This window comes from Myotis myotis, unplaced genomic scaffold (assembly GCF_014108235.1).
Source record: "Myotis myotis isolate mMyoMyo1 unplaced genomic scaffold, mMyoMyo1.p scaffold_m19_p_3, whole genome shotgun sequence".
In the NCBI taxonomy this organism is placed as follows: domain Eukaryota; kingdom Metazoa; phylum Chordata; class Mammalia; order Chiroptera; family Vespertilionidae; genus Myotis; species Myotis myotis.
Genome location: NW_023416335.1, coordinates 95,067,334 through 95,079,747, shown reverse-complemented (window position 1 = coordinate 95,079,747; position 12,414 = coordinate 95,067,334). Strand labels below are relative to the sequence as shown.

General features: G+C 41.5%; 1 protein-coding gene across 3 annotated transcripts in view; it reads right to left on the bottom strand.

Moving 5' to 3' along the window:
* The window catches only part of SACS (sacsin molecular chaperone), a 77,110-nt gene that overhangs the window by 51,277 nt on the left and 13,419 nt on the right, over positions 1-12,414 (bottom strand). For 2 of the 3 annotated variants that reach the window (XM_036298145.1, XM_036298147.1), the window contains exons 1-2: positions 5,081-5,356; positions 4,806-4,956 (exon numbers count right to left, since the gene is read on the bottom strand). In XM_036298145.1, coding sequence (XP_036154038.1) covers positions 4,806-4,956; positions 5,081-5,091 — 162 coding nt within the window. In that variant the 5' untranslated portion in view covers positions 5,092-5,356. Of the gene's footprint in view, positions 1-4,805; positions 4,957-5,080; positions 5,357-12,414 lie in introns of those variants that run through there. The other variant, XM_036298148.1, reaches the window with a different exon arrangement.

Sequence of the window (12,414 nt, the reverse complement as noted above, 5' to 3'; positions counted from 1 at the left end):
TAAATTCCTACTAAAAGAGAGCCATAAAAATAAATAAATAAAAAATAAAATAAAAGAGAGCCATGTATGAGCCAAGGATTACTAGTTCAGTTCAATATAGCCAAGGTTCATTTAAAGGCAGGGAGGGAGGGAGGGAGGGAGGGAGGAAGGAAGGAAGGAAGGAAGGAAGGAAGGAAGGAAGGAAGGAAGGAAGGAAGGAAGGAAGGAAGGAAGGAAGGGAGAAAATTCTATAATGCAGGAAAGTTTCCAGGCCTTAAAGAGGACTTGAAAAGGAAGAAGACACAGACTAGCACCACATTAGTAAAAACAGATGTAACTGGCTATGTGAGTTTGACAATGAATGCTTTTGGCAGATTGTTATCAGTGACCTATTTACAAGGAGGTGATTCTCCCAAAGAGAAAGCAAGCAGCAAAGATAACTTGAGCAGTGCGATCTGTTTTCTCCCCTGGAGAGTGCCAAGATTTGGGGATTTTGCTTGGGCCTGATTCTTTTTTGGACCTTAATTGCTCCAACCAAGCAAAAAGCAGCATTGGTCCTATTCACCTCCAGAGGCAATAAGACCTTAATAGTAGTCCATTTCAGCCTGGCCAGTATAGCTCAATCGTTAAGCATCAATCTACAAGCCAGGAGGCACATGCCCAGATTGTGGGCTCAATTCCCAGGGTGGGGCGTACAGGAGGCAGCCAATTAATGATTCTCTCTCATCACTGATGTTTCTCTCTCTGTCTTCCTTCCTCTCTGAAATCAATAAAAAAAATACATTTCAATAGAAGCATAACCAGTGGACATAAGACATTGGGGGATAGGGGAGGCTAGGGGACTGTCTAGGGCTGGGGGATAAAATGGACACATATGTAATACCCTTTGTAATACTTTAAGCAATAAAAAAAAAAAAAAAAATACATTTCAAAAAAAGTAGTCCACTTCAGTCTTTATATTTGTCTTTAAAACAGTGATTATAAAATAATTTTAACGTCTGGATTTCTGCCCATACCAGCTTCAGCCTCCCTTAAAAACCTCCGAGATGCTCATTTTCATTTATTATGAAACAGTAACTTCAAATTATTAAGCAAACAATACAATTTTAATTGTAATATGGATCTCCCAACACTTTTTCCTTTGTTTAGTTGTCAAGGACACAAGGAGGTTTTCAAGATTTAAAAGCTGACAGGGAGGACATTTTTAATCAAAAGAGAAGAAAGTGAAGTGATACTTCAAACCTGGCTTGAGACTCAAACACATTTGGTATGGATCAGGAAAATGGACCAGAAAGATGCACAGCTATAAAGAATAGCTTCAGTCTCTGCATGGGACAGGAGGTAAAGAACTGACAAATGCCACTTCCAGGCCAGGAAAAGCAAAAGAAACAAGTAAAAGAGGATTCTAGGTGACCCAGAAAGACTAAGGAATAAGTACCTACTGCTAACTATGTCCAATACCAACCAAAACCAGTGCGTGACAAGGAGTTGTCAACAGCTTTTGTTTCCTGCCTACCTTAAAATATTAGAATTCTTGCCAATAATTCAAATCTAAAAGGTTATGAACAGCATTAAATTAAATAGGAAATAAAACCACCTCTGTGAAAGATGTGCTTCTATAAAGGTGACCTTTAATGGCACATGTTAGCATTACCAAGTTCATCAGTTTGGTAAAAGTCACAAGCCTATCTCCTCTGAATCAGGAGGGAATTGTGCCCTCTGCTTGTTTTCTGGGGGAGCTCCATCCTTGACATTCAAGTTCATTTTTAACGGTTTAAGCTCTTCTCTATTTTAAAGAACTTCACATTTAACTTTTTTATTTATTGACACCCTGACAGATTCTCTATGGCATGGCAGGTTAACAAGTCCAGACTTTGGGATCAGACAGGTCTGGGTTCCAATCCTAGTTTGATACTTCTCTCTAAATCTTGGCTTCAGTAGTCTACAAAATGGAGTAGTAATAATGAACTCATGAGCTTGTTTTCACTAGTGAGATGATATATATACAAAATATCTAGAACAGTGTGTGGAACACAGTCAGTAGCTCAATAAATATTAATAATATTCCCAATGTATTTACAAAGTACAGAAAGAGAAATGTGCTGAAAAAGTTACTTCCCAAAAGCTATCCCTTGGGCTTCAGACCCACATCTGCCTGTTGAATATCACTGTAGTCTAGACTCTTACATAGCAGAGATCTTAGAATTGGTTAGAATTCGTTTATCCCATTCCCATTGGAAACAGGAAAGCAGATTCTAACATGGTAATTAATTTAGCCTCTGTTACCCACTGGCAGTAGGATCTATCTACGTCACCTACCTCTTTGTGCATTTGCCTACATATCTCTTTTATGTCCTGCCACCAGCTGAACCATATACAAAAGCAAACTGGTTACCACCTTTCCTCCAAAATTAGGTATCTTCTGTACTTGTTTATCTATGCTGAACTGAACCATTATTTTCCTGATCTCATTCAAGGCTTCTGAAGATCCTTGGCAAGGCCTTCTGCCTTATTCTACATCTCACCCCCTTCTCCACACTGCCCCCCCCCCCAACTTGGTACCAAACTGCCATAATTTTATATTTTTCAAATTCTCCTATGCATCCTTTCCTTTCAGTGTTACCTGTATAATCATAGTCTAAAACCTCACTACCTCATTATTAGCACAAGTTTCCTAATTGGACCCTCTCCACGAACCACTCACTCAATCTGAAACCTCTACACATCACTGAAATGTTTACCATCCCATACCAATACTTTGCAGACACCTACAAATACATTTCTAATGGCAAGACTGAGCCACAACTGAGCCTTTGGTTATAACCACATCTAGGGGACAAATGGGCAAAGCAGAGCCAGAGGAATAACCAAAGAAGTGGGTATAGAACCAGCAGAGTATACAAGGGAAGGTTAAAAGATAGGAGTAGGCGCAGAAAAAGAAGTGAGAATGATGAGCTTTGCTCCTCAATTCCGTCCAAAGTCCTCAAGTCACTGTCTGCATACCAACTATGGTTGGGGAACTGGAAAAGAGGGCCAATCCCTGGAGCAACATAAGAACAGGTTAACAGGAAATCTGGGTCTAAGTGGGCAAGTGACTAGTGAGTGGACCCAGGTACTCAGAAGGTCAAGATTACATTGAGGGATTAAAATCACAGGTACCAAGCACTTCACCAATATTTATACTAGACTAGAGGCCTGGTGCACGAAATTGTGCATTGGTAGGGTCCTAGGCCTGGCTGGCGATTAGGGCCGATCTGTGGGCGACCAGTGGGGTGATGGGGGGGGAGGGGGGCCGCTGACACCAGCCTTGGCTGGGGCCTGCAGGCTGGGGGCAGCTCCTGTGTTGAGCATCTGCCACCTAGCGGTCAGTGCACATCAGAGTGACCAGTTGTACACCGGTCATTCTGCCGTTCAGTTGATTTGCATATTAGGCTTTTATTATATAGGACTAGAGGCCCAGTGTAGAAAAATTTGTGCACTCGGAGGGGGGGCCCTGTGCCTTCTCACAGTCTGGGGATGTCCTACTGACAGCTTAGGGCCACTCCCTGTGGAGAGCGGGCCCAAGCCACAGTCTGGCCCCCTCTGTGGAAGGCGACTGGGCGGGCTGATCAGGGGACAGCACCGGCTGGTGAGCAGCTACCCCTGCCCCCTCAATCGCCCCTCTGCCGCTGGTTGCCGCTGCCCCCCCAATCGCCGTCCCCTCTCTCTGCCCGCTGGCACATGCCTTGGCTGGGCTGGCGCCGCCTGCTCACCAGCCCCGCCCCCAGCCGACCTGCCATTCTGCTGTTCGGTCAATTGTAAGGAAATCTAATACTAAAAATGGCATTCTCTATGGCTTAAGTATTCCCTGTGTATTTGTTCAACTCTTTGTCACCTCCTTTAAGTCCTGAAAATGATGTGGGGTGTTTTTTATCATAGAAAAAAAATAAAGTGAAGATATTTATTAGGATAAATGTTAATTTTCAGCAATATGTCTCCATGTAACTCTTCCCTTAGGTAGTTTCACCAACCTTAAAGGATACATTCAACAATATGAAATATTCCTATTTTCCAAAGTTTGATCTGCTAAATTATTCATTTATATCTTAGAAGTTTTAATATAAAAGTACTCCTCAAACTAATAGCTTCTACATGAAAGTATCTGAAGATCCTTCCAGTCTAAACTTTTGTGATTCAAAACTGGGGGGTAACTTCTAAGCTGTAAAAAGGTTAAGATATTTACCAATGTTAAATGTATAACAGAAAAAATAAGTACTGTAATGATTAAGTTACTTCAATGATGATGTCTCTAAACACGGAAACAACAAAAATCCTCTGGTTATAATGCTCATCAAAAAAGTATCTTGCCCAGCCAGTGTGCCTCAGTGGCTGAGCCTGGACCTATGACTGGATTCCCGGTCAGGGTACAGCCCAGGTTGCAGGCTGGGACCCGAGTGTGGGGCGTGCAGGAGGCGGCCAATCAATGATTCTCTCATCATTGATGTTTCTCTCTCTCTCCCCCCTCTACCTTCCCCTCTAAAATCAATAAAAATATATTTTTTTAAATAAGTATCTTAATTTCAGGAAGTGAAGATTCAGACAAAATGGAGGAGGGGGACTGCAAAGTTGAAATGGTAAATCAATAAAAGTTACCGTGAGAGGAACACACGTGTCATTTTGCTCACATTATTTGCAAAGCATTCTTTCCAGGGCGACCACTTGATCTGTCTTCCACGTCCCAAGAATAAACCCATTCAGTGTCACTATCAACGAGCGAATTGATGTGCTACACCCTCAGCACACAGCAGGCCCGTCCTCCCCGGGGAGAGGAGAGGGAACGGGCATACCTCCCTGTCGCCGAGCCACAGCCGCTGCTCCGACACCGGGAAGCCCGTCTCCGCCGCGATGCTCTCCTTGACGTCGCGCGCGGTCCAGGACTCCAGAGCGGCCACGGTCCTGCAGCCCACGCAGCCGGGAAGGACGGTCACCCGCAGCCGCCTGTGCGAAAGGCAAAGGGATTCAGTGGGGGCCTCGTGAGGGGCCGCGCCCGCCCAGCACGCCCTCTCTCCCGGGCTCGGTGGCAGGCACGCTCGCGGCCCAGCGCCGGGCCGGGCGGGGTTACCTGCCCCCCATCGCCTGCGTCCCCGCCGAGGGCCCGCGTCCGCCCCAGCGCGGGAGCCTGGTCACAGCCGGCCCTGCCGCGGCGAGAGGCCGGGCGCGGGCCCGGAAGGCTGGATCCTCATCCGTAGACAGGCGCCGCCCGGCCGCGCTCAGCCGCAGTCCCGGGGCGGCCGCCAGAGCCGAGCGGAATCGCCAGAGGAAGCCGTGGCCCCGCGGGAGGAGCACACGGAGGTGGCGGCGGCGCGCTCCCGGGCGGCAAGGGCCTTGGAGACGCCGCCCGCGGGCACGCGCCCGCCCGCGAGGACCGTTAGCCGAGCCTCCGCCTCGCCCCGCCCCGCTCCGCCCCGCCCCGCCCCGCCCCGCCTGCCCCAGCGCGGGTGCCCGGACAGCCTTGAACACGACCTTACGTGGAGCTGTGCGTTTAGAGATGTGTATTCTCCCTGGCGGAGTTCAGCAGTTATATGAAATGCAGAACTAGCGCCTACTGTCCTCCAACTCTAACGACTTTTAATCTCTGGAAGCATCTCCAAGTAAGATGTAAAGGAGGGGAGCGTTGTGATTGCAGAACACAAGTGTCTTCCATGGCCCTAGCCGGTTTGGCTCCGTAAATAGTGCCCCGGACTGAAGGGCCCCGGGTTTGATTCAGGTCAAGGGCACATGCCTGCGTTGCAGACTCGATCCCCAGTAGGGGGCGTGCAGGAGGCAGCTGATCAATAATTCTCTCTCATCACTGATGTTTCTATCTCTCCCTCTCCCTTCCTCTCCGCAATCAATAAAAATATATTAATAAAAAAAAATCTTCCATGGTTTCATTTCCTGTTAGTTTTTAAGGCCCAAAAGTAGGGTCAATGACTCAGTTTGCTGAAGAAAGGAGTGCCAGAAGGAAAGTAATAGATGAGACTAAACATCCTATGACGTAAAAAATATACGTGATTTATTTTAGCAATATTATCTTATACTATCAGCACCCTAAGTTTTTCTGTCACACTTGCAAGCTCTTTGAAATCAGAAATTTGAGCCTTAGAGTTTATGGGTCGCCCCAGAGTAACTAACATTGCTTTGTAATTTGGAAGTGTATGTGGTTTGATGAAGCTTCTGAAAATGTCCTTTCCTCTGGCTTATTTCTCATAGGTATGAATGACACACATTGCAAAAAAAAAAAAAAAAAAAAAAAAAAAGGCAACATCTATTAAAACAATTCAAAGGCTGTGTTGTGAACAAGTAAATTTGTGTGCTTCTTGTTTGAATACCTTAAATAGAATTAAATTTTAGTGTTTACCCCAAAGTGGTATTAATTACTACTGGTTTTCAATTCCCTCTTCTCCCCCACCTCCACAAAAAATATTACTTGGAATTCATTATCAGTAATAAATATACAGAATGCTCCTACAGTGTTCATCCCTCTCTTCTAAACATGTTTAAAAGGAAGAGTGCTTTAAGTCATGCAGGTCTTTCCTACTTAGAACAAATAAGCACATTAAATCAATAAAAGAATATACTATTTCAACAAAAATATCAGGCCAGAAAACCTCATGAACAAATATTTACTTCTTTAATCAGACAAGACTTCACAAACAAATGCATTAGAATATCAACAAGTGATAAGAATATGAACTGTCACTCCTTGCTATAGCATCAACAGCATACCTACCCCAGGACAAATCTTTCACACCTAACTCCTAAGACAATCCCCAGATCTACTTGCTTCCTTATTCACTCTCCTTGGATGTGAATAAGGCCCTAGTTTTCCCATCACTCTTAGGGACAAAAAAACATAGGTGTTGAACTGAAGACTTGAGAGACCAAGAAATGACCTTAATGGAGAGGATTTCACAAGAAGCAAATTTGGTTGGGGAAGGAGGCTGATAATAAGAAGTTTGAACATCTGGAATTCAAAGTATACTCAGGGTTCATTTTGAAGGGTTAGTTGGCATGGGAACTACAAATCTGGAGCTCAGGAGGGATCCAAAGCTAAAGAAATAGATTCAGCAATCAATTGTTTAATCATTCAGGTAATATTTATTAAACCTTTCCTGTGTCCCAGATGGATACATTTCTAAATGATAAGAACACAACACGAACAAAGTCCCCTATCTCATGCTTACACACTAGGGAAGAAAGACACCTATAAACAAATGGACCAATAATTTATCAGTTCATCGTATGGAGCCAAGCAGGAAAAGTGCTATTTAAAAAGGGACTATATCCCAAGAAACCAGAAGCACCAATCAGAAAGGATATATGCACCCCTATGTTCATAACAGTACAATTTACCATAGCTAAGATTTGGAAACAGCCTAAGTGCCCATCAGCAGATGAGTGGATTAAAAAACTATGGTACATCTACACAATGGAATACTACTCTGCTATAAAAAGAAGAAACTTTTACTATTTGCAACAGCATGGATGGACCTGGAGAGCATTATGCTAAGCAAAATAAGCCAGTCAGAGAAAGATAAATATCACATGATCTCACTCATATGTGGGATATATAATGATCAACATAAACTGATGAACAAAAATAGATCCAGAGACAAGGTAGCCCTGAACAGACAGTCCAACCTCAGAGAGAAGGCAGGGGAGGGGGGGTTAGAGATCAACCAAAGGACTTGTATGCAAGCATATTAGCATAACCAATGGACACAGACACTGGGGCAGAGGGGCTTGCCCTCAGGGGTGGGAGTGGCCAGGGGGAGGGTCAATCAGGGAAAAGGGAGACATGTGTAATACTTTAAACAATAAAAAGGGGGGGGGGGGGCAGAGGAGGTAGTTGGGGAAGGCCAAGGTAAGAGAGTAAAGGAGCTAGAACTCTTTTATAAGAAGTTACATTTGAACAGAGGCCTGAATGAAACACAGGAAGATGAAATTACCCTGAAAGAGCTTATATGAGAAGAAACAGGGCAGAGCAACTGGTGTAGTTCATGCTTCCATCATCTTTGACCTGAATTTGGTACCATCGCCTCTTACTTGTTCTCCATACTCTACTTATCCCTTCTACAATCCATTCCCCAACCCTCCACAAAATCAAATTTGGATTTGGTATATGTTTTGTTTACTATGGCTTCCCAGAGCCAGGAAGAAGCCCTAATGTAGAATAGGTGCTCAGTAAATAGAAAGGAAGAAAGAGAGAGAGGGATAGAGGGAAGCAGGGACAGAGGGAAAAAGGGAGAGGGGGAGGAGGGAGAAAAGAAGGAATGAATAAATATCTGGAAAATATAGAAAAGTAAAAAGAAGCTCTAACATTATTTATAATTCTAACACCACAATACAGAAAAACACTTTTATAAATTGACATTAATAAGTTTTTTTAATATAATGCAATTATACTATGGGTACATAGTATTTTCAGCATCTTTATCACTGTAGAAATCTCATTTCTAATAACTGACTAATTTTCCATTGAGAAGAAATATCTTAGGCTGCTTAACCCTATTGATACTTACATGAATATTTTAATTTTTCAAAAGTTCACAAACTTCAGTAAATATCTTTGTTCATGAACTTTTACCACTATTTAGGTTAAGAAGAAAGTTTGCAAAATTTTTAAGAAATGTTTGGCTGAGCCTTGATCCAATCTTCAGGAGCATATTATGAAACACTTAACAGCAAGAAGCCAAAACATCAGTCCCTTCTTTTAGAGTGAGTCCAAACTCAGTTAGAAATGGAGAGTCTATCCAACCACCTTTTGAGCCTATTTCAGTTGTAGAGATGGGCAAAGAAAATTGTTTTATTGCACAAGCTGGCCTCAACACAATAGAAGCAGAAAACAATGTTATTCTTTCTCATGACATTTGTTTTAACTTGCCTTTCTTTCCATTTTCCTGGATGACATATCCGACATAGCATGGGCCCTAGCTTTCTCACCACTCCCAAGAGATAAAAATATTCCAGTCCCTTCCAATCCCTACAATGGACTCATTTTTGTATTTGTAAAACCTATCTAAGGTAATAATAAAATGCCAGTTCAACCCAATGTAAAAATTCCTTAATCATAATTGGGCTGCCTTTATTCTGATCCATTCTCAGACCCACACATCATATCAACTGCAGTCAGGAAGCACAGATCAAGGCTGAGAGTTAACTTCCCCTGAAACAATATTTCATGATTTTATGAAATGGACTGTGATTAATAGCATGTCTTGGATCATACAGAAACAATAATTTGTCCCTTCTGAAGAATGTTTGCCAGTGATGTAAAGACCAAAGTCTAACAAACTGTTATTCCTTTGTTTTATAAGTCAGCACAAGGCGTTTATCTTGAAAATAAAATATAAGGATATGGTATGCATGCTATTCAGTGAAATCCTAAAGAATGAATTAAAATGATAAGCCAAGTAGAGAAAGGAAAAAGATCTCCAAGGGAGAGAAAACAGCACCTGCAAAATCATGGTGTCAAAAAATTGCTGTAAAGCTGAGGATAAAATTCATGTAAAGGCATAGAAAACATGATTTTAGAGGAGTCTGCAGGAATATGGTCATGAAGTTTCCTTTATGCCACATATGGAGTTACTTGAAGGGGCTAAGGAGCCACTTCCAGATTTTAATTAGGTAGGTGATCAGAATTACATTATACAAAGAATCCTCAGGCGGCAGGACTGAAGATGACTTAGAAGGAGACAAGACTTAAAAGTAGGAACTAGAACAAGAAAAAATGTTATCTGTGGGATTAAGTTAAAAGCTTTAAGAAAGAAATTCGCAGTGCCAAGTATCACATAGGTAAAGTGCCCACAGGATTTGACCATTGACCACTAGTAGACCATTATTGAGTTAGTTCTGTGCTCCAGAATCTACAAGAATTTCCCAATGACTGTAGGATCAAGTTCAATTTATTCCGTAGAGCATTCAAGACCCATTACAATTTAGCCCCAGGCAGCCTTGTCAGATTCTTCTGAGGTCACCCCACCAACCATAATATAATCTGTCGCCATGAACAGTTTAAAATATGTAACATTTATGGAGTGCTTCCTATGTGCCATGCACCCTACTAAAAGCCTTATATGATTTAGCTCATTTGATCTTCTCAACAACCCCTCCAAGTACATAAAACCTCAATTTTCAGGTAGGGAAAATGAAACTAAACACCTTCCTTATAGTTCCACAGCTATAATTGGGAGAGCCCAAGTTTAAACTCCAAAGCCCGAGCACTATTAAATATTAAACTATAATATTTATAAAATACAACAACTTCATATTGCTTTAGCTATCCCCATGTACTGTACCTGCCTTGTCCTCATCTACCTGTGGTCCTCTTCTTACCACTCTTCATCTGAAAAATCCCGAAGTACCAATCCCTGAATCACCACTTCCCCAAATTCCTCAAGTCTTCCAGGTGCCATTCTCTATATAACTTCTACATTGTATATTTACATTAGTATTATAGCATGTATCACATTATATTAATTATAATTAATGTTTATTCATTGCAATGGGAGCCCTTTGCATTCCTCTTTGCATCTTAAGAGCCTAGCATAGAGTAATATTGAATAAATGTTACTAAGATTTTTAAAGGAAGACTAGCTCTTCAACCAGAAATGCTGGTGGCCCAGGCAGATTTTATCCACAAACCACATTCAATCAGCAATCAGTCAGATAAATGACACAAAATTCCTCCCTTTATGCTAAATAGACACGATTGCTTAACTTTTATTTTTAGTTACATTAAACATGCTTTGGGAAATGAAGTCATATTTCAGAAATAACATTCCTGCACTCTCTACCAAAGAGGGCATTATGCATTCCCTAAAGTGCTGTAATAGTTATGAGAAGATTGCATTGCACAAAATTTACATGATGCTTTTGAATCTACTGTTAATTTAAATGAGAAATAGTTGTTTGGTTGCCAGAAATCCAAGATTATTTAAAATAGCTTTGCCATAGCAAAATTAACCAGAAGGGCCTTGTGTAGTCATGCTGTCAGATATCAGCTGAGTAATCTAAAAGGACCTGGATATTATAAAGGTGACACATCTTGAGTTGTATTAGCCACTTCAGGGAATAATAAAACCACATATGGTTTTCAAATTCCTTTTCCATTTATAATGACCTTTGATTAAGCATTGTCTCCTGGAACATTTTATAGAAAATACAGAGACAGAGTGGACAGGCTATAAAATATGTACATTAAATAAATTTATTTTATGCTAATAATTAGAATGTCAGGACTAGACACAATAGTAGGAAACTTATGACAAAAACCTATAAAACATTGTAACATAAAATTGATTATATAAAAAAATATTATAAGCAACAAATACCATAAAACATTTCCTTTTTCTGTTTCTTCCAACTCTTGTAATTATTCCAGACAGTTAATTTTTATGTTTTGTCCTTTACTTTCCTAAGTTGTTCCTCACTTTCTGCCTGTCTCCATAATCTGTCCCTTGTGTGGTGATGACTTGAGAAAATGAGCCCCCAGTGTCACACCTACCAGCTGTGTGGGTTGTCACTGCTCCACGCTCACTTTCTTACTTACTTAGCTAGATTGATAACACCTTCCTCCTAGGGTTATTGTCAGGTGAAATGGGGCTGTCCTTGATTTAGGAGGTGCTTATTTATTCATAGGACAAAAATGTGTAGCACTCACTATACACTGGGTACTGATATCATGATAAAGGAATAGTTCCTATCTAGGGGAGTGTTACAAGAATTATAAGATGGCAGCCCCATACTCTTTTCTTCTCACACTCAATTCCTTTCTTCATCCTTCTTTATTTTGGCATCTGAATAGTCAAGATCAATGCCAGAAAAAATGAGAATCAGGCAAAAGGTGTCTTGGATACTCCTAAACCCCTTTATCTCAAATTCACCTCCTTTTTCTGATGTGTACTCCCCTTTTCTCCAGCTCTGTTGAGTTCAGTAAGCATTAACTGTGCATAGTCTATGTGCAGGCATACTGCTGGGGTGCTCAGAAATAAAAGATAATGGTAATAATAACAGCCCCACTGCCCATATGGAGCTCAAAGAATGGAACAATACACAAATATAATAAACATAATTTCAACATAAAAAGGGAAGTGCTAAAATAAAGAAAACCTACCTAAGTCATTAGTTACTACAAATGCCAAAATGCCGTCTTCCGTTAACAGAGCTTTCCTGGACCAGCATCATGGCTTCGTGTCCCAGTCCGGGAAGAGAGTGCATTCCTGGTTGATTTTATATCTGGAATGAAATCTGGGTTTTCTTTTCTTCCCTCATTATCTTTATTCCTAAGCATAATGCAGGGATTAGCTCCCAGCCAGATCTATCCTGTCGTTATTGAATCTACTTCCCATCTAGGCCACACTTCAGTTCCTCTACATTTTTGAAAAGTAGCCCTGGTATTCTTTTCTTGTGTAT